This window comes from Plutella xylostella, chromosome 12 (genome assembly GCF_932276165.1).
Source record: "Plutella xylostella chromosome 12, ilPluXylo3.1, whole genome shotgun sequence".
NCBI classification, from domain to species: domain Eukaryota; kingdom Metazoa; phylum Arthropoda; class Insecta; order Lepidoptera; family Plutellidae; genus Plutella; species Plutella xylostella.
In genome coordinates, this window is record NC_063992.1 from 5056034 (window position 1) to 5078996 (window position 22963).

A 22963-nucleotide genomic window follows, 5' to 3' on the forward strand; every position below is an offset into this window, starting at 1 on the left:
TGCATTTTCTACTTGAACATATCAGCATTTAGGTGTAAGAATCTTATAAGAGTAATAATCTGATACTACATGAGAGGAAACAAGGAAATTACCATTCTTTAATAAATATCAAGTAAAGCGTGGTAAAGCCTACGCACGACGTGCTACGCCGATGCTACGAGCTACGCGGCGTAGCCCTTGTAGCGCGTAGGCTTCGTAGCAAAATTCAAATAATTTACATGGATTTTAAACATTTATCTTATGGGTTAAAATCAAATTACTATACTGTGATTATATAACGTTATACATATAGATATACAATGTGTTGCCATTAAAGTTGAATTGGTTGCGGTTACTTTTATTGCATTAAAAAAGCGTGAATATCAACTTTAAGACTGTACTGAAATCACATCTTACACTCTTCACCTTAGTTTGCAGATTACACGTAAACACACATAAGAGTCGGAGGCAGTAGGTAGGTACGGAAGGTAGACCGATGATTAATCACAGAACATGAATATACATGAGGCAGGGAGGCGCCGGTAGGTACCACCTTGCATATATTAAATATAAACGGTGTACGATGTCGCTTTATAACATTCTGATTGCTTGGGTAACGCGGCTTTGTAGATTTCATGCACAATTGTCTTAATATTATATTGCTATATGATGTTTATAAGTACACGGTAGGTACTATGTTTTTTACGTATTGAAATAGTATTTTCAGATATGACTACGATAGGTTCAAATATAATTATCTTGTGGCTATAAAGGTATACAGTCAAATAGTCTACGATCACACATTCATAAAAGATATCTAAATAGAAATTGATTGATTGCATAAAAATAACAAAACTAAAACAAACAATACATGCCTACTGTAGGACAACTCTCCGTCCGACCGCAGAGTTGTACCCACAGTAAAATTACACACCGCCCATTATTATTTTGGCGCGCGCATTATCATCTAAATCGCATCCCGCCACCATTTACGGTGTTTAGGTATTTGCGAACTATTGTTAGTGGCGTTGTGTATAAAATAAACATTTGTTATGCCGCGCGAAGGGGACCGGGGTGCGAGCGCAGACGGGTAGGGTCTACCGGTTAGACCCATGCACGAAAAATTATGTAAGATATGAAATTCATTACAATATAAATTAACTTACTTTAATAGCTAAAATTATTCCATAATACCTTAATAACTCAAATGATTGTGTAAAAGCAACTAACAACTAGTATGATTTCTAATACTTACATAATAATATACTATTTATAAAATAGTAATCACTTTTATGCTATGGGTGTTAATATGCTACTGTTGAGAAATAGGCACATTTTTATTTTACCAGTAGTACCTATATTATGGATGGTATATTATCATCAACATCGTCAAATTTTAGCTCACATTCAATAAATATGTCCTCACGACCGACAACCAAATGCAGATCAAAACGCGCAGTCTTACGAGTCTCGCACCATTCGGCACAATATCGGCGCTGGCTCCTATATCCCGAATTACCATTAGAATGGTGTCCGGTGATGTACGGCCGCAGTATTACTGCTCCACGCGTTCTATTGCCGACGATACGTTTTACTTTACACTTTCTAATGTGCTTGTGACTGTGGGTCTGAATTTAGGGTTTGGAATTGGAAACTGAAAACGAATCTGAAAAATTATAATACTGAATAAAAGCAATGAAATTGAGCGCTTCGGCGTCGTATCATGATATTTTTTTGGCATAGGAACATAATTCTTTGATAATTCATAAAAAAAACTAGAGGATTTACTTAAAAAAACTTATTTACTCTTCTCAAAGTGCTACTCGGACGAAAACAATAGATATTGACGAAAACAATTGATGCGAACATATTGGACATAATATCTGAATCATTAGTAAGTATAAATTTCATAATTGGAATGAAAACATTTATACTCCAATATTTTTAAACGTGGAATTAAAAATAATAATTTCACAAAGCAAACAACACTCAAGACAATTAAATAACAATGCAATCCGCATGTTCCTTGTTTGCGCAGCTAACTACTGCGGGGGCTTGATGGAATCTAAACTGGGTTCAAAGGAGACGACATTGGATTAAGTGTGAGATAGGATAAATAGGAGCGAGTGGCGATCGTGTGTGACAGTGGGCCGCGTGGCTGGCGCGTGGCGGGAGTGTGGCGGCGCGTGGCGCAGCCGTGGCGGCGAGGGCGGGGGCTAGATAGCAGTGAGGGTGAAGTTCTAACTGATCATGAGATGAAGGGTTTGCTGGTGGAATCAGTTTAGACCGTTTGGACATTGGTTAAGTTTGTTAGCATGGGTTATTTTAAAATACTTAATATTTCAAATCCTAACTAATATTATAAATGCGAAAGTAACTGTGTCTGTCTGTCTGTTACTCTTTCACGCCAAAACTACTGAACGGATTTGGTATACATATGGTCTAAACCCTGAGAAAGAACATAGGCTACTTTTTATTCCCGAATTCCCACGGGAAAACTTTTTTAAGCGAAGCGAAGCTCGCGGGAACAGCTAGTGGTATATAAATGCAAACATTATATTGGCTTAATATGGCTTCACTAAAATAATAACAACGCTTTACGTTTTTTATCTATCTATATTAATTAATCGTCACTTATTCCATCAGTGAATGCCAAATTTCAAATTAATTGTATTCAACACTCAAAATTTTTTGAGAGGACTTTTCGACCGTTACGCCACCACGTTTCCTTCACCATTAGATCTACTCGTATGTCTACAAGGTAGGTACTAACGGATACGAAATAATATAATCAATACTCGTAATGATCAGCTGGGATGCCGAATTGCCAATATAGTTACCGTCCAATTTCGGCTGGCAACACCATTTATAATTCGAACAGGAAGTATTACACGCTAATTTAGCCAGTTTTGTGGAAAAGATTGATTTTGAATTACTTGATTTATGGGATAATATTGTAATTTTGCGGTTTCATTAACGGTCATTCTAAAAATTGTTTCAAGAATGATTTATATGCGTTTACAAGTGTCATGAAAATTCACCAATACTGCCACTGTCCATTAAAATCAATATTACTGTCTCCGTATTAATTAAATTTACCTACTTAAGTACAATAGTTACAACGAAGAACTTAAGTATATATTGTGATTCGCAAACCTAGATTGACTTTGTAAGTTCTATGTATATGTATGGAGCTATGTAAAATATGTATACTTGTATAGTGTGTTACTTACAATGTTAATAATTACCATCATCAGTCTGTATCTCCCACTGCTGGACATGTTGTAATAATCAATTCGTAGATAGATACATTTTAATTTAGTCAGATGTCACTTGCTTTGTTAAGTTAACGTCAATAACATAAATTGTGCTAACTTACCCCGCGTCACAGAACTATACATTAATTTAATTGTAGTTATATGTAGTGGAAGTAAGTAGCCGCATCTAAATAGTCTGGCTAACAGGATTCTGCAGTTCGGGACGATCTAAAAGATATACAAATAAGGTCCGATTTCGACAAATGCACTTTTCTATGAAGTTGTTTTCGTGCTAGGGATGGGCTGATGTTGTTAAATTTTCATAAACGAAGTACACAAACAGGTTCTGTTAAGATGTGAACTATCAGTTCTGTTAAGCTGTGAATATAATGGGGAATAAAAAAATAGCCATTTTGAACACACTCACGAGAAATGAAAACGTTAAAGTGGCATATGGAACGGCAATGGGAGATGTAACTTTTTTATTTCTCGCGAGTATATTTGCGAGCCTGTGACAAACATTGGAGTCACGAAGGCGAATATACAGAAACTTTCTAACGTGTTTTTTACTATTGAGAGTACTTTTTTTCACGAATTTCAGAAAGTCGTAGAGCAATGTTCTCCTGAGTCACCTTCTTTCGGCTAACTATACCACTTTTACAACATCCTGTATAAAGAATATATGTCGATTCTGAAAGCACCAATTCTTGTTTTAGTTTTGGTGCTGCCAAAACCTTAAAAACGTTTAAAATTCGACCTTAGAAGGTTTTCCATAAATCTTATTTTCCACAAGCATAATTTATTGCTAAAATTCAATGTTGTGCTTTCAGAATCGACATTACTGTCCCATCCCTATTGCTCCTTTAAGTTTACGATGCGTGTGATTGAATCCCTCGTTCTAACTATTCCATTAGCTCGAACCTTCAACTTGACGCTTTATTGACTTGAGCAAGTACCTATGAAACTTCTGTGCTTTCAAAGTTTGTACACATCAACCTACAAAGATGCATTTGTATTACAATACAGTAAGTACACTTTATTTGCACCAAGGACAAAAAAATAAAAAGTCAAAACAAACGCTTTAAAATCAAACAGTACAAAAAGGCGGCCTTATTGCTTATAGCAATCTCTACCAGACAACCTTTGGATGGAATAGAGCGAGCTTAAAAATGATTGTGACGTAATTGAGGTATTAGCATATTACATTTTCAAATGTAATATCAAAAGATTTACCAAACTACATTAATATGTTTTCAAATGTCGACAAACTTTAAGATGTAGATTGTAATGTAGCTACATTCTTCAGATCTTATCAGCGAAAACTTAAAGCTTTAATATTATACACAACACCTACTATACTTGCATATAAAATGATTGTTGTCATTTAAATTGTTGAAATCAAAAGACGTTTAAATCCTTTGCCAACAAGCGGCTCCACAAATCTCTTCCGCTCCGATACTGCAGTAATTCTGATTCTTAACTAAATTAATTTAGAAAACCACCCCCTTTCCCCTCTCCTCCCCTTGGGCTTGTTCGCGGATCACAGTCTTAGTTAATTGGACGTCCATGTTTTCTTAAGCATTATGGAAGAATCGCGCTGTAAGATGCTAAAAGTTTGCTAAGAATTTTACGGCGAAGCAGCGGTGATCTTTAGAAGGGCTTGGTAAGTTTGTCTCGGTTTTCCGTTTAGTTGCCTCGGTCACCATTTTTAGTAATATCAATATGAATACAATATAAATCCGTTAAAAAGCCACTATCAATCGGTATATTATTTTTAAAATAATAACTGAAAATTATAACAAGTATTTGCAAAATCGCACGCTTTATCGTCATGACTTTATAGTTGGACTTTACCTTTGCCGTTCATGGTGACGTAAGGACAAATGTAACGTAAATAAAGTACTCTTATTAAAATCGTATTATAATCGAATCGTACTGTACCATTTTGTGTTTTATAAATTTGTAAGTATACTCGTATATCTTTGATTGTCTGTTCCTCTATAATTGGTTAAAGGATAACAGTATTCATCTTTTAAAATATGAGTCCTGAAAACATAGATAGAATATTTCAGTACTGATTTATATTTTTCTTTTATACCAGGTGAAATTATATATGTTGGGGTCTAGCAGGTCAATGTACCTTTCCGACATTCTGAACAAAATCAGTTGAAACTTTCTATGAAATTTCTATAACACTTAAGTAGCTCTAACATACAGTTACCTCCATATAAATTTTGTAATTAACTGAAAATAACAATGCTATTTACTTCGTATTCGAACGCACCTCGAAGTTAATTTCCATAAAGTATTTCAAAAGATGAATTGTTTACTAGAATTACGTAGCCTCACTGAATGGAGGCATTAGTTCAAGTGGGGGGTTTACACGAGGCTTTGCTGCCAGCCGTTCGCAAAGATCGTCCATTGTGAACCCAACTTTGAATCTGCATAATTTCACTTCATTAAAGCACAGAAATGATTAATAATTGGGATCTTTGAGTTTGCTTCCAGGTAGGGTTGCCATGATTTCCGGAATATGCCAGATTTAAAATAATTTCGTTAAACGAAAGACAGAAAATATACTTTATTACCGCAGAAAAACTTTTTACACTATAAATAAATAATTAAATATACTTATGTGTCTTTGCTTTATTAAACCGTTGTTTCTGTTGGGCATACGCCTCGCACATGGATTGGACGCTCCAACATTCATTCATCTCCTTTTTCCAACCTTTCTTATAATAATTATATATAAGGTAATTTCGATTCGACGGAGAGAGGAGGTTCCACGGTTCAAGAAAAAGAACTAGCCTTTTGTGTACAATACAAATATCTATAACTCTTTATGTATCTAACCCAGTAATTCTAATTATAAATTCGTTTTCTTATATGGCAAGCATGCCATTTCAGCGTGAAAACACAATTTTAACACGATGTATTTAGGAAATTTGGTATCTCCTTGTGATGATTTCGTATGGTCACACTTTAAACACTGCACAGTAAGAGATTTCGTAATGTTTTATAACTAATATTATATCTATATGTATGTCTATACAAAATAGGTAAGTATATATGTAGGTACATTAGAAAATTAAAGCAACATTGTTAGAGTGGGGCTTTGAATATTCAAAGGGAATAAATTATGCGTTTGGAGCCAGTCGAGGAGTGAGGGGGGGGGTACAAATTATGCTGAGCACCGTCTCGATACCAACGCTCAAGTCATCATTATCATTAATAAGATAAACATTCAACGCATTGAAATTACCTATACAGCGTCAGGCTACCAGATTTTTGGACACCATCTCCAGCGACGGTGGCCATTTGACTTTTACATCGGTCTATCTTATATCTGTAGGTATCTACTCATTACTTTTTGAATTGCAGAATGCTGAAAGTGCGGACCCACGCGAGACAAATTTTTAATTGTCGTTATTTCGTGTCTGATGTATGTATTTTTATGTGTTGTGTCTGTCGTAGATTCCCGTAATATAAAATAGGGACAGTTAATGCTATACGAGACGGATAAGTTTGTTGGAAAGAATGTTGTGGCGCTCCTTGGGAAATGCTTCATTCATCGGTAGCAGGAATCAAAATATTTGTGATCGTGTCAAAGGTACTTAAGTAGGTATCTATTTAATAGGTACATACTCTTTTGTTATTCCTTCCGTACCCACATATATAATTCATCCGTAATGTTGGTTTAAATTTTTACTAATGTTTTCCTAACAGGCCTTCAGGGAATCGCCCTAATCCTTTTATTATGAAACCAAGTTTCAATTCAATGCAAATCGGTTTTTCTAACAATAAAAAGGGCATAAATAAACACTATCCATTACGTCCTGTCATGACGTAGGGCGACGGGGGCCGTATTCTGGACATCGGAATATGTAGGTCTATTGCTACCGTGCCACTACCGAAACATTAGCAGTGCACAATCCATAAGCAGCGTGGCTCACCTGTCAAATATCTGTCAGATCCATAAAATTACGTCAGATTTGACAAGCAAGCGACGCTACTTAAGGTGCTGTTAATTGATAATTTTCAGTAGGCCCTCTTTTGTAATTTTTCAAAAGTCTGATATAAATTTATTATCTATATCAGTATTGCATACACATATTTTTTTCCAACAAAATACTTTATTCGTATATTTTAATTCGAACGATTTATTTTTTGTAGTGCAATAGTACATCAAAAAACATGGTAAACAGATTTTCGTTCATAGTATCAGAATAGGACTCCGAGGGCCGGCCGCGGGCTCCCCTGCCCGATCATTGCGCTTTTTATCGCCGCTTTAAATAGTCTTTTATTTTTAGAAGACATCTATGACGCGTCATTACACGGCCTCCGGGCGAATTGTTGTATCCTGAAATACTTATTACAACATACAGTACCTACTCATTTTAGTAGCATTATGTGTTGATTCTGAAAATACCAAGGAATTTGTAAAGTCCTTGGAAAATACAAATTTAATTTTGGCGTTGTCAAACTATACATTTTGTTATGAAAATTACATTTACGAAAACAATCATATAGTCGAATTGATCATGGAACTTAACGTTTTAACAGAGCTAAAATAAGAATTAGTGCCTTGTGAATCGACATCTATAAGTAGGTAAGTACTTACTTATATATTTTTTTATTATTTCAGCAGTCTCTACTCCTTTTTTGAACGAATAATAATATAATAATAAAGCGTTTTAATTTACTTCCTCCTGTATTTTTTAGAGGTAGATAGATAGATAGAGGTACCTACTATGCGTATTGAGCCTAAGATGGTTGTTATAGGTTTCAATTGCATCTGTATGCCTAAACTACTTACATTATAAAATAAGACAGTCCATTTCCAGCAATAGATGATTCTTGGCTTATGGTGTAAATATTTTACCTGTGTACTTAAAAAAATATGTAGTACTTAAATGAAATGTAATAAAATATAGGAGAGAGGTATATGTTAGGAAATAAATAAGAACTCATTTTGAAAACAGTTTAATTATTCAAACCTAGATATTTAACATAAAATATGTGCCTTTTATTATATATTATGTGCCTTTTATTTTTACCTACTATATAGGTAGGTCTGCTTAACTATTTATGACGCATAGATCAGTATTAGAACTTATATCTAGTCAAAGTGAATAATAGTAATTCAGAAATGTGTTTACACTTGAACATAACTATTTAGAAAGACAAGTAATTACCTAATCTAAACACTAGAAAGATGAAACGCATCCGATAGTTAACTATAAGACTAATGATACTTGATATTTTACAACGTGTTGATTAGAGAAACAGGATACTTACAGTAAAAATAAGGCACAATATTGTTAATTCCATAGATATTTGTTAGGTACCAAACATACAGTGGACTGCTATAGGCTAATGATGATGATGAAGATGAAACATGCAAGGTGTTAATAAAGTTAAAAGAGCGTGACTTAGGGAGTCCCAATTTTTTATAATCTACGTCTTTTGAAAATTCGCCAAAAAGGAACCTTCCGATAGAAGGTAACTTTGTTGATGACGTGACTTTTTACTATAAAGAGTACCTAGATACTTTTTTCATAAAATCAAAATGAAAATTCGTTCATAATAACGAGCTAGAGCCACCCTGTGCGGCTTAAAGGTACAACAGAAACTAATATCAACATTTTACAGTTTCAAGTCCAAGTCTATATTAAATTTATGGAGTTGACTGTAGTATTATAATAAATATTACATGTATTAAGTACCTACTTACAAAGCATTTTCACTATGTTTTCTTTCTATCACCTATGTTATGTTTATTTTGATTTCCGACCAAATCCAAATTATATTGGTGTATGACTTGATATATTCTTGAAACAATTTTTGCATACATTTGAATTTTACGGATATACCTAACACAAAACAAAAATACAGAGACAAACCTTTAGTACATTATTGTTTAACATGTGCTTGGGATTGTTTAGAAAAATTACAATCAACCAAGTCAAATAATTTCAGTCTTTACAAAAATAAATGTAGGTTTGTACTGAATTATACCTACATTAAAATTTGTACACTATATTCAGAAAAAAACGTGGTTGACTACAATTATTACAAAAAAGAAACACACATTCATTGTTCACTTTACGATAGTTCATGATCTGCTAAATTTCACTGTCATTTTCATTTTCCGTCGGCAGAATGCGAGTCGATGCCGTCGGTCGCCGGCGTAGCGGCCTACGACGTAGACCCGCGTAGCTCGTAGCACCGTAGCCCTGCGTAGCAAACAATGTGTCCAACCTTTACACTCATTACCTAAAACCAAATTAATTAAACACACCGAGACATTTAGTAAGTGAACGCGAGGAACGGCGAGCGGACACAGAGCCGCACGGTGCGCGGCGCAGGGCGCTCGGCCGCCATGATGCCCGCGCCCCGCCCACCCGCCGGTAACGAGCTCTCATTGGCCCAAACTGAAAACTGGGCGGAGCGTCCCGCGCCCAAATGTTGCCAGCTTTTTGAATAAATAATTTCAGTAATTTAAGTAATGAAGGCAATTATGGCGTTGTTTAGCTAAGTTTGCGCGGCAGCGAGTGGGAACTTTATATTTATACCGCTCTCTTTATGTACGCGACGCGGTTTAATGCGCCCGATCTGTTTGCGTTGCGAACCGCTCCCGGCTTATTTATTACAGGCGACGGACGCTCTGCATAGTAAGCGATTTAAACTGCAATTATTTTTGAGCGAGACAAATAAAGTAAAATAAAGCCATTTCGGGCTTGGCCGTTTGGAGGCTTAGATAAGAAATATGATTTACTGATGAAATAATAACGGTTGCTTTTAGAGTAAATTAGAATATACCAATGCTGTCAATATATCACTGAAACAATAAAAAATAACTAATTCTACCTATACCTATACCTACAAAGCGGTAAGGTAAAAAATGCTTAGCAGTCCCACGTGAAAAAGCCTCAGTATCACGGCAGTCTATGAAGGGCCAAGTGCCCACAAAGTTTCAGTAAACAATGACGTCACATCGCGTCACAGAGAGCCGATAAAAAGTCGATTTTCGCTCGTCGCGCCAGCTGACTGCCCCGCCAGCGCGCCCCGCCCCCCGCGCCCCCGCCGCCGCCCCCGCGCGAGCGGGACGGAGCGAGGGGCGGGCGCGGATGATGTATAGAGTGGTGGAGTTAGGTTCAAATTGCGCCGGGAAGTGGCCGAGATTAGAGCCACGGCGGGCCGCGGACGTAAGCCCACTTAAGACTGTTTTTAATACTAGTATTTTTTACGCGATCCCGACAGGATTTAGCGGATAAGCGACGTCGCCGCGATCGCGTGCTTTGATTTATCGGTTTCGGATTCGGATTGTTTCTGTGTTTACGTTGTGGTTGTCGCGTGGACGCGCTAAGCCGGCCCGCGCTCGTGTCACCCGCGCTCCGCGTGACTCGCCGGCGCTTCACCGAACATTCCTACACACTGCTGTAGCCGGTCTTACAGCCAACTGTGAGTTATTTATGGTTTTTTCAGTAGCTATGCTTGGTTAGTCAAAACAATACCGATCATATACTCGTAAGAACATGTCCAAATACTTAAATCAAGATCTACTGGAAGTAATTTACTTATAAAGTTTCTATTGAAGTAAATGTGCTACAAATTCAACACAATCTGTCCTCCTAACAGATGCATTGATCTGTTGTTTTCTTTTGTAAATAATTATGTTTAACGAAGGTTAGTATTATGTTCCTATATTTCCCTAAGTATTAGGTAAGTACTTGCATCCAGAATATATATAAAGCACATATAAGTTTAAAATATAAAGTATTGTTTTGTACTTTCGCACACTAGAAAATTAAATAAACTATAGTTTATTTAGTGTTATTCTTATTTAGGCCTGTGCGTAAAGTACATGAAATATTTATATCGTTACTTATTTAAAAGAAAAAAAACATTGCATATCATTTCGGTAACTTGATAAATTAATTTATCCAGCTATAATTTTACTTTACCTACCGTTCTCAATGTTACTAAATGGTATTGGAAGTTTCAATTTAGATTAGTCATTTCAATTGGAAACAGATTTTTCGTGTTTTATATTATTGTTTGGCAGTAAAAGTTGGGTATGGCAGAAGAATTATGAAAGATAAAAATAAGTCCTAACTTGGAAAAACTCGATTACTTACTTACATACGAGAGCTAAAAATTCTAAAATAATAATTTAAAAAATACTCCTTGAATATGATGTATAGGGGGCAGGGGGTAGCAGTGAATACAACTATATTATGTACCTCTGTATGTCATGCAACCTTATCCTTATAGGTAGTAGCCATTGAGTAAGAATGGTAACACCGGAGTCCGCGTTGTCAGAGTGGCATAAGTGGCAGTGTCATGAGTGTCATGACCACGGCTATCCTCGGAACTTAAATTCTGAATTGAGGATGTGATGAACTTTAGAAGTACATAGTTAGGTACCAATGCATACGAGTAGGCCTGATTTCACTAATTTTGATATAATATTTTTGCTACATAGAATATTTAATCGGTTATTTCATAAAATTGGTCGCTAAATACGAAGCAACGTGGCCAGATTTAGGTCTCTACAATCCATTTAAAGGATCGATTTACCGATCACCCTGTACGTATATATACTGTCTGCCTGCCCCTTTGGGAGATGCTCAACTAGGCGTCACTTTCGGTGAAGTAGACTTTCTGCTGCATATCTACCTATTAATTCAGCAAACTCGACTCAAAAGTATTATTTTTTTCATTTTACTGAAATCGATGTCATGGTTTCTAATAATTTTTCGATAGTTATGAGACTTTCCCATACCTAGTGATCGTTCTTAAACTTACCAAAAAAAAAACACACACACATGACAAACACACTATAGATTCAGACAGACATATTCTATTTTCAACTAAGAAGTGTTAAGTATCTTGTTCAGAAAAATTAAATTTCCCAAATGGCTCCAAGCGAATTAACTTATCACACCTTTATTAGAATTTGGCACAAGTAGGTACAAACTTGGTTGTCTCTCAGCTATCACAATCTGCTTTGTATTAAAATATTTATCATTTCGGGTTCAGAAAAGGAAAGGAAATATGTATCTACGCTCAAATAATTACAGTTTTGACCGACGGCAAAAATACTCGTATATTTAATGTATACTACCTCGTATTATTATATTATATTTTAATATCTTAGTTACTTTATCTTTGAAACATAATTAATATATTGAAATGGTTAATGAAGCATGTAATTTAATAAAAAAATACCTAATCAAATTGATAAGTAATTACCAAGTAGATAGTCTCAGATAACGTTATATAATTTGACTAATTTGCACAAAAGAATGAGTTTCTCCTTGAGCGTTCATATTATATTTGTATTTGTTTTATGTTGGTACCTATATAGAGTGAGCAGAAAAAATAAATATCTATGCATAAATCATAAGACTTCTTTATTTAAACCGAATGTAGGTATACTAAAAAAATACTTATAGCTTTTTTCATGAGTTAAGTCTACGGTCAACTTCATAATAAGTAGCAGTACACTTTTGTACCTTATCAAACATTCAACCTCAATGATTGAATGAGTGAATAGGTTATTTGTACGTTTGAGAAGGTATAAAAGTGTACATTTACAGCTCCTTTTTGAGATGACTGTACCATACTACAAATTTGACTAGCTGAATTTTCTCCTTGTGATGAAGAAGATATAATTTTTTACGCCTTCAACCTATCTAACTTGGTAGGTACATTATGTATTTTTTAGTTTCAACCACATAATAAAATAAATTATGGATTTGATATTATCAGGCAGTTGAGTGCCCTGCATCTTTGCTTCCAAGTTCTAATTATTGAAGGTTTTAGGATCTATTGATATAGTTATTTAAAATGGCGTTTAGGTTTCTGAAACATATTTTCCACAAAATAATGTAATTAAAATATTTAAATTTCCAAAGTGGTGAAATGTGTGCCCTCGTTATCTCTGCGAGCTTCTACAGGGTCTAACTGCATATAGATCTTTCTGAACAACAACTTAACTTAAAAAAAGTCGTATAAAAGTTTAGCTTCTCCATAAAAACTTTTTAAATCACGCGAATTTTTAATATTTGTATAAATAAATAATAATTATATGCATATAATTACCAGCAGTGAACATTGTTAGGATTTATATTATCATGTATCCTGACTCAGATTTCGTATTTTACAGTATTTTTTCATGTGATTTATTTATTTGATTAGTTCTCTACCAATATCAAGATTATAGTTGCCCGATATAGATTTATTTTAGGCTATTGAAAGGCATGCACTGAATGCACCAGAGGTTCACTCACAATTCACAATGACTATGTCCCACTATGTCAAACATACTTCACTAACTAACTCATTATATCATATTTAGCCCCTGTTCCACAATGTCTGGTTAGTCGCTACCTGACGGATAAAATACATGCTGTCACTGTCTAAAAAATAATAACAGAAAGTGACAGCATGTATTTTATCCGTCAGGTAGCCACTAACCAGACATTGTGGAACAGACCCTTAAACGAATAGCTCCAATACAAAAAACTTACTTGAAAATATACTTTAATACTTGTAGCATCTAGGCATTAATGCACAGACTTACTAATTTCACCAGTTTTAGTACTTTTATACCTCAGAAACACAATGAAAGGAAAATTCGGCCAAAACGTACCGACATACCATAATCTAATCACTGACAATGCCACAAAATGTTGCTTATCTTGTTCGATATAGCGGTTACAGCTACATTGCTACAACAAGATAACGCTAATGTTGACTGAGGCAAAGTGTCAATTCCTTGATGTCGGCGATAAATATAGCATGTTTTACACCTTCATTACAAGATAACGTGAGTGTAGTGTACCCCTATTAAATGTGTGTGTGTTTGTGCCAGAGTAGATCCAAATCACGCGATGAAAATGTTCAAAGTGTCCAGATCGAGTGGTAAGCGACACATATTTTTGTACGTAATGTGTTGTTGGCAATAATGCACTTGAGCAACTAGCGCCGACGCAATCAGCACGGAACAGATTACGAGTTTTTAACTGACTCGCGGACAATAAATTCACGAAACGATTGAATCAAAAGGCGACGAAGTCCCAATTCAAATGGAAAAGATCTCGCGCGAGGCGCACTCCGAGTAAAATTCGAATGAGATGGTATTTTAATAGAGCGAGCACTTTCGCCAACTTAAATCTTTAGGCTTAAAAAAGGCTTTGCGTCGGTTTAAAGGGATAAGAGCGGCTCAAGCGGCTCGATTGCTGCCTTCGGCTTTGCTCAATTACTCAGCGACAAGTCAAGATTACTATCTCGTTACTCGCGTGTCACCAATTGTTTGTTTTTCCGAAATGCAATTTGTTTTGTTTACTTTTTTGGAACATTTTTTCCAGCCATTAATGGCGCCGATAGGCCGTTAGCTCGGCACAAAAAGAGCACGTCCACGTTTCGACGCGGCGGATTTCTTTTTTTTCATCGGATATTGAATTTCGAACGCGCCACTGCAGATATGTAAAAGGACAATTAAACCTATAAATCACAAACCGCTTTTCCCCATTTTTCCACTGTATACATAAAGCATTTTTTATGTGCACTGAAAGCGTTGCCCATCCACTGACGCGGCTATTTGAAATATGAAAGCAGTAAAGCCGTATATTTTCCTTCATAGCGCTAGTTTATGGATGTGATATTTTTTACTGCCAGCAGCACAAACATCACTTTATGTACTTGTTTAAATTATGATCAGAGTGAACGAATACGTATGATACGAGTATTTCGGTCATTTCAGATATTTCTTTTTAACAATAATTTACCAAAACAGCTAAATCTAAAATCCATAAAACTGTTCGCAGGTCCATGCGCCTCGCGTGATCGCACCAAAACTACCAGGAGCGCATAGCTTCTAGCAGTTCGGCAATCCGCCCGCGTCGTCGCCAGCCGGCACCATTCATCTCCGGGTGTACAAGGAGGCGCTGGCGGCGGGCATGGAGCCGCTGGGCGAGGGCATGTGTCTGTCCGAGTTGGAGCTGCACGGGGGCCACCTTCACGAGTCGGTGGCCGCGTCCGTGGGCTCCGCCATCTCCAGCCTGATGGCGCCGCTTCACCACGAGCCGCAGCATGCACCTCTTCACTCGCATGCGCCCCCGCTACATCACGAGCCGCTCGAGAAACTCAAATGTGAGTAGTTTTTGTTTTTTTTGGGATGTGTAGCGAATGATTTAAGTAATTGAATATGCATAAAATTGGTAAGTACCTATAACCGTACTAAATAATGGAACAGTTGATTGAAAACTTCAGAGACAAAGCTTTGCCAAAAAATCTGCTCACAATTTTATTTATAACCTTTTTTCATATTTTTTTTATTTACATAGAGTACCAAATAAATTCATGTTTTCTTATTGGAAACTAATACGAAAACCATTTGCAAGTGGAAGGTTTATTCAAATAATACTAAGTAATCTTTCCTAGAAAATTCATTTCAGTATTACTATTTGAATGAAACTATATCCGAGGAGCTTTTACTACACAGCAACGGAATCTAACTAGAATATTTTTATATGATTATTTATCAATGCAATCTACTATTTGCGAAAGAGTGATTAAATATGAATAAAATAGCGTCGACAATCAAGTGTACAAAGAGAATAATTGATGCACGTGCTCAGTCGCTATCTAGATGACGTTATTCATGTGACAATTTTTTAAAATGGCGCCCCGCGCGCAACAATCCTCGCTAACTCACCGTGAAGATGTGGGCACTGTATCCGAATTGTATCAACACCTCATTGTATACAAAATTAGGGATTATTGTAGCATAGATAAAGTTATATCTACAGACGGAAAAGTGTGATGTAATTGCATTTATTGGCATAATTCTATAATTTACTCGTAATTACCCAGATAATTTTATTTCTTCTTGTAAAAATATAATTGTGCTCCTTCTGTTGTTGCTAAAGAATATGATTTCTAATTAAGAAAAAATAACTTAATTTAATGGATATCAATAGACAAACTTATTGAATATAGATAGTCCATATATAAATTCATGAAAACAGAAATCGATCCTAAAGAGGTAAGTATTTAAAAGATAAACTTTTTTCAATCAGTATTTTATTTTTAACATGACGTAAGTTAATTGATCACAATGATAAAAAAGTTTTTCATTTTTGAAATTGCACTGTTTAATTTCATGACTTAATAATATGACACGGACTACTATAGTACGTTGATCATCTTTTACATTTTAAACAATAGTGTTCATGGAAAAACAAAAGAATCACAAAGAATAACAATGGTGTTGAACAGTCTAATCGGATAGTTTTTACTAACACATCAATATCGGATTACATGCAACCCCCTGTATGTTAAGTTGCACAATTAGATACGCTCATAGCCCCTTTGAGAGAAATTTGTTTGGGTAGACAAGTGTCAATAAAAAAAAATACTGTCGTAGCTTTCTAAATAGTGAAAGTTTCAGCAAATACCTATACTTACCTCAATCGGTTTTTGTTATAAGAAAATAGTATAATTTTTTTCTGAACTTTGTCTAACGACTTATTTTTGTCGAAATAAAAGAGATAGAGCTAACAACGTTCATTTTTTCTGCACGGCAGAACTCTAGGTACTTTGTGAAAGTGGCGTAAACGCAATGATTTGCGATCCATCACTTGCGCACAAACAAAAAGGGCAACTGAGGCTATCATTTAAAGTCAATTCGAATGAATCGAATACAATGTATCCTGCATCTCATTCCCTCATACTGTTTCGCCGGTGGTGAGCATGCTCTTTCTCTTTTGTTTGTTAAAAAACTACCCCTCGGAGTCAGCGAAGCATTATATTGCGATGATTAGCCCCGCACTTGCCGCTTTTGTCATTGAATTTAAATAGGGGATTAAAACGCTTCTGTGCATTTTATTTATTAAAGCGGTATTGTGCTTTAGTTCATTAGCTGATGGCTGTCATCAAAATTCACCCCCAATATTGTAGAAAAAACGTAATCGTGTATCAGCACCTGTGCAGGGCTTACCCGGCAAGATTGTTCGCATATCCCGCGATTTTTATAAAATAGGCGAAAAACACGTTTCGTGGCTTTAATTTTAAATTGAGAAGGTTTTGTGAAATCTTGCTAAAGCCTTGCTCTCGTTGATTTTGTCGCTGCTTTTTTCCCGGATAATACGACGACGACGGAGAATCTCAATTTTTTACATGAAAAAGATGAAAACTAATTATGTGGGATCTGGGGGCGTTCGCGGCATTTTTCGATTAATATTCTTGTATATTTTAGATATGTATAGAATATTCTCATTTTATGTAATCGTACTCATATGTTATAAAGTAATTAAACCCCCTTTCGGCTTAGTATACAATTTTAGCAACACCTTGTATAAGAACCTATTAAGATATTTATAACCTGGCGCTTAGTTTATGATATTTTATATCTACAGGGTGTTGCAAAAACGGTATACTTTGTATTACAGATTTCATTTTCGGGCTTAGATATCCCATGCTGAACATGTAGGTTTCGGCTTAGTACCTATACCCTTTTTGCAACAGTATCAGTGTTGCTCAGTCTCAAAGACAGATTTTCAATCGCTGGATTGTAATAAATATTTCTACGAAAACTGGATCCACTAGAACAAACTTAGGTTAAGATTTACGTACTAGGAGAGCATAAGCTCGGGGAGCAAATATTTGTAATGTTAGTTCATCTCGCGTCAAGATTATCACATTATCTGAATGTTAAACTGACCCGTGCGCTCCTGATAACGGCAGCGTCTTCTCAAATCAAATATGCTTAGAGTAGGTAGAACAGTTTTATTTTATGTTTTATTTGAATAACATGTTCTGCCCTAAATACACAGACGGCAACATTTTGTAGAGTTTACATACGTTAAAAATAACGAAAGATATGAACACATGAAACATAAAATATTATTATGAATAATGAATTTGCATAATGTTTTTGGGTAGAATATAGGTTTTATTTCATCGAAATCCAACGATTGATATGAAGAAAAAGTTGCATTATAAAATTATTTTTAATCGTAGGCAACAGCTTTTGACAATGCATTCAGTTACAGAAACAGGCAGAAAAACAAACACAAAAAAATTGAACGTATAAAATAAAAAGTTGTTTAATACCGGTAGACGTTTGGGGTCCAATTTGTCAGTGAATAAAAAAACTGGTGCCGCACTGTCTATCTTGATGTTTCCTAAAATCAGTGGCGGTGGATGATACATTTTTTTTATGTTATGGAAACAAAAACGCATCATCCTTGTTTGGTCGCACACACATTCACAGGCAAAAACTAACGCCGCCACCGCTTTGATGAAAACGACTGATATTTTATGCGTTTTTTTCTGTAGAAACACCGCCCGCGCTTTCATTATTTGTTTAATACATTTCGCTTTTTATTTAAGTAACTTTAAAATAAATAATGCTTATATTATGTACCTAGGTATATATAAAAAAAAACTAAGAAACTTATTTTAAGGTGGAATTTCACCAAACGCTAAACGTATTTAGTAGCCTGTCAAACGTCTGTCAGTTAGTACAAAATGTATTTTAAATTTGATTTAGATACAATTTTAAATACGTTTAGCGTTCGGTAAAAGTGACCCTAAATGTCAGAGTATTTTAAACCATCCTGCTTGTGAGATGATGTTGGCATTTGTTTCGTCTAACAGGCGGACGTAGCATCGTCAATTCGCTATTTATTTTACCTGCATTAAAACATTTAATTCTGCACAAAAATGTTTTTTGCTAAACAATTGCGTTCCATGGGAGGGCGTGACTGTAGCAGTGTTTTTTTAACAATCTGTTCGTAGGACAGATGTTAGGCATCCGCCCCCGGCAGGACCTCGAAAAAACTGTCAAGTAGGGCGTGGCGACAATAAATTTTGTCAAAATATGTCTCTTCTAATATTATCCCTATTAGAATAACAGTAATGTGCCGCCGCTGCAGAGTCCGTTCATGTTTGATGCCATGCTGAATAAATACTATATATTGATGTGTGCAAATGGTAAAGGATATTAATAATATCGTCCACTATAGAATTTGGAAAACCTGTGTATTTTTGGCATTGCAAACTTTTACTTCCGTATAAGTAAGTTAGTATCTATTAAATATATAATTTAACCGACTATTAGCTAGTAGGTAGATCGAGCTTGTAGCTTCTAGATTTTATCCTGAGTTTATGTAGTGCCATCGATTACCTACTCTACTCTACTCTAAACTTAGTAAGGGGAGTTGATACACTGGAAGTGTTTCAAATAAGAATGTCCCGCGCATCCGTTAAGTATTCAAAAACAGAACTAAATAGTTTTAATTTGTTAACAAGCGTTCGGAATGGTTGACACATGTCTGGTAGAAGGTATGCGAGCTACAAATTATTCAGTCACGCCCTTCCTAATTGACGATGACAAAATTTTATGGTTCGTGCACATGTTAATTCCTAAGCTGGTATGATATATGTATGTACAAATTGTACGTGAGTTGGTAGAAGAAAGTTTGCAGTTACTTCTGCATTTGACTGAAATTTACGGGTATAATGAGTCTTAGGACTTTTATAGTTTGATGAAGATAGCAAAAACTATAGGTACCCATATAAAATGTCTCTGATATATAATTTCATGATTTTTTATATTAGGCAACGACGATACCTGTTTGTTGTATTTGTTTGATTATTAGGTCACTAAATTAGCCTTCATTTACTTAATAGCCTACCTACTGGAATTTATTTTGTATGCTTACATTTTTATAGTTTACTCTGTTTAAACAGTGGGTAGAGTTTTATTAAAACGAGTAAAGAATAAAAAACAATCTATTATACGCACCCATCCACTGTAGAGTTACAACAGATCGCAGCATGAAATCGACATATCAACAAAACAACAATAAGTCAATGGCACAAAATGGTACGGATAGGTCCAAAATATTTACCGTTCACTTGATTGATAGTGGCTAACAGATGCCATTTAACCCTATCTCGCGCATCTGTCGCGTTGGTCACTAGTCTGTGTGTGGCGTCAGTGGTATCTTAACCCTTACCTTCACACCCTGGTGCGGGAGACCACTGCACTAATTTATGTGCAAATTGGTTATTGATGGTTACTGCTACGGAGGGTCAGCTGGTTCCTTTTGGCTTTCTGATTAATCGATGGTTTTATTTATCTGAAATTGCTTTGATAACATTCGGCAAGATGTGATTTAGGGCCAAAAGAATATAGATAGCATGCAAAATTCATGATGTTTACAGATTTCAGTGGGTAATTTCAACGATACAGGGGTGTACATGTTTTTATTGCAAACCCGTACCTAATAGCTTTTGCGGAGTCACCGTAATGCTCTTCTATTTTGTGTAAAAATTACGACCTTTTATTCTCATTTTATTTGTTGCTATAAAAGAGGGAAGGTATAATAATATAACGGCGGTTGATGAAGAGTAACAACAACGGCGCACATTTCGTACACACATCGGAGGCGCGACGATAAATCTTTTTATTTTATGACAAATTGTTGTCAGAACATTCACCCCAGCGGCTACCAGGGACTCAGAACAAACACGAACATAATGGCCAATGATGGCCAAATAGAGGTATAATAGAACGTATTTGTAAACAGTGGCAGATACACATTGCCCATCGTAACAATGTATAGTATGAACTATACGGTCTAGTTATTTATTGGTTTACGCCAGTGTCTTTGCGTGACTTATGGTTGGTGCGCCTTGCCTTTTGTGTGTGGTGAGACTTTTGTATTTGTAACTGTTCTATAATTTAAGTAACGAGTACTTACAGTATTTTGGTACAGTTTGTCTGTAACAGATTATAGGTATATCGAAATCGCAGTCTTATCAAATAGGTAGAGATTTTGCATGCTTGTGCGTACCTAATTAAAGTTTAAACTATTTTTCGTGTTGATCTGAAAGCTGTTTTTATATTCAGGGGTAAACAAAATTGTTTACGATTACATAGACACTACCAACTCTGAAGTGTGCGTAATAATTCAATGAAAACGGAAATTCTAAACAAAGACAGGCAGATAAGACTCGAGTTTATTTTGCTACAACAACACACATTTGATTTGCTACACAAAACCAACAATCCGTTAGTTACACTGCAGAAAATCCAAGAATAGAAACATATGAGTAGGTTACTAAAGTATAATATTAGTGTAATTTTGTGAAAGGCGCGATATCTCGTGTGATGTATTATCTTGAACACAATGGCGGGATGACGGCGACGGTCTGTGGGACCCCGCAGTGTCATTATACTGTTATGACTTCACATTATTCCCGTGTGGTACAGTGAAGGCCACCCAACCCATACACTAACTTGCAGTTAAAATGTAACCCCTAGGATGCAGGTATTAAGAACGGTACTAGGTCCAAAGATTACGCTAGGCTAATCCGATACTACTGAGAGTGTTAGCACACACATTTTAAGTATTATTTTTATTCAATTAAACAGTATAAATACCTAGTTCCTTGTAAAAAAGTGCTAAAGTAGTAAAGTGGCCCTCTTCTTTGACTTACAAAATGTAAGAAATTAAATTTTTTTTGACATAGAAGGTGATTTTATGGGAAGAAACATTATCCGATGAAGTAGTGGTTAGTGTTTACTGAACATTTGAAATTGTACTTACATAAAACCCAAACAACCTATCATCACCAGGATGAGGGTGTAAGAAAAGAAATCACATATTGCAAGTGTAATAAAATATTTTATGAAGTCCCCTAAAACACATTGCGAATGGCATAATTTCGTAATCACCATAAAATCTGTATCACAACCGCACTAATATATTTATGACATTACCGTACCAATGATATTTATTTATGCAAATTGAATACGCACAGAATGGTACCGTTTACGCTTACCCTAATCCGCGGCTAGTTCGGATTTAAAAGGGCGTAAGTCGATTCTGTTGTGTGTGATGTAGATCTTATACTCATAGACTTACCGATGATGTTGATGTTAAATAGCCTCCATTATTTCGGATGTTTTTTCCTGAAACTAGTATTTCATTTTTTTTTGAAAAAAAGAAATTGTATATGAATAATTTTTGTTAGTAAAAAAATATTATTACTTAGTAAAATGCAAAAGAACTAAGCTAAGTGCACCCCCGCCAATTTTAATCCAAAGCGCGTTCGAAAACCTGCCTCACATAAATTTGTAAACTCGTTACCGCTAACACATCGTTTGCAAATCAGTGCCGTATGCCCTGCATCTTGCCCCTCGCCCCTGTCATCTGGTTACAAAATCTGCAGCAAATAGAAAAAGTAATTTGTATCCATATGGGACCAGTGATTGCCTTCGAACGCACCCTCGCCTCGCTGTAATACAGTGGACGTGACCTTTGCAAATGTAGGATTAAGGACATTGTGTGAGCTATGAGATATGTGAGACTACGTGGCAGCTATATGCTCCTGGTAGGTTAAGGCAGTTTTTTTTCGTCATTCTGAACTGGACTTGGTTTAGTTGGCATTGCTACGATTCTGTAAAAAACGTCAAGTTCAGCTTACAACGAATCTGTTACAGAATCAGCTAGGTACCTATTTTAGATTTCAAGTCCGAAAGGACGTATTCGTACTTTCATGATCACGTGATACAATTTCCAATGACCTAAACAATAAAACCTACCTCTAGTTAGTCTATATATATATATATCTCTACAATCATTTATTTACACCGATTCAATTACATCTGGACGGTAACGGCAAAAAACCTCCCTCGTTCC

General features: G+C 35.7%; 1 protein-coding gene across 3 annotated transcripts in view; it reads left to right on the plus strand.

Annotated features, from left to right (window-relative positions):
- The first annotated feature begins 10372 nt into the window (after positions 1–10372).
- LOC105391243 (pituitary homeobox homolog Ptx1) overlaps positions 10373–22963 on the plus strand; it is a 32688-nt gene continuing 20097 nt past the window's right edge. The window contains exons 1-2 of one of the 3 annotated variants that reach the window (XM_038119126.2): positions 10373–10700; positions 15074–15398. In XM_038119126.2, the coding sequence (XP_037975054.1) occupies positions 15206–15398 (193 nt within the window). In that variant the 5' untranslated portion in view covers positions 10373–10700; positions 15074–15205. Of the gene's footprint in view, positions 10701–13981; positions 14169–15073; positions 15399–22963 lie in introns of those variants that run through there. The other 2 variants (XM_038119127.2, XM_038119128.2) reach the window with 2 other exon arrangements.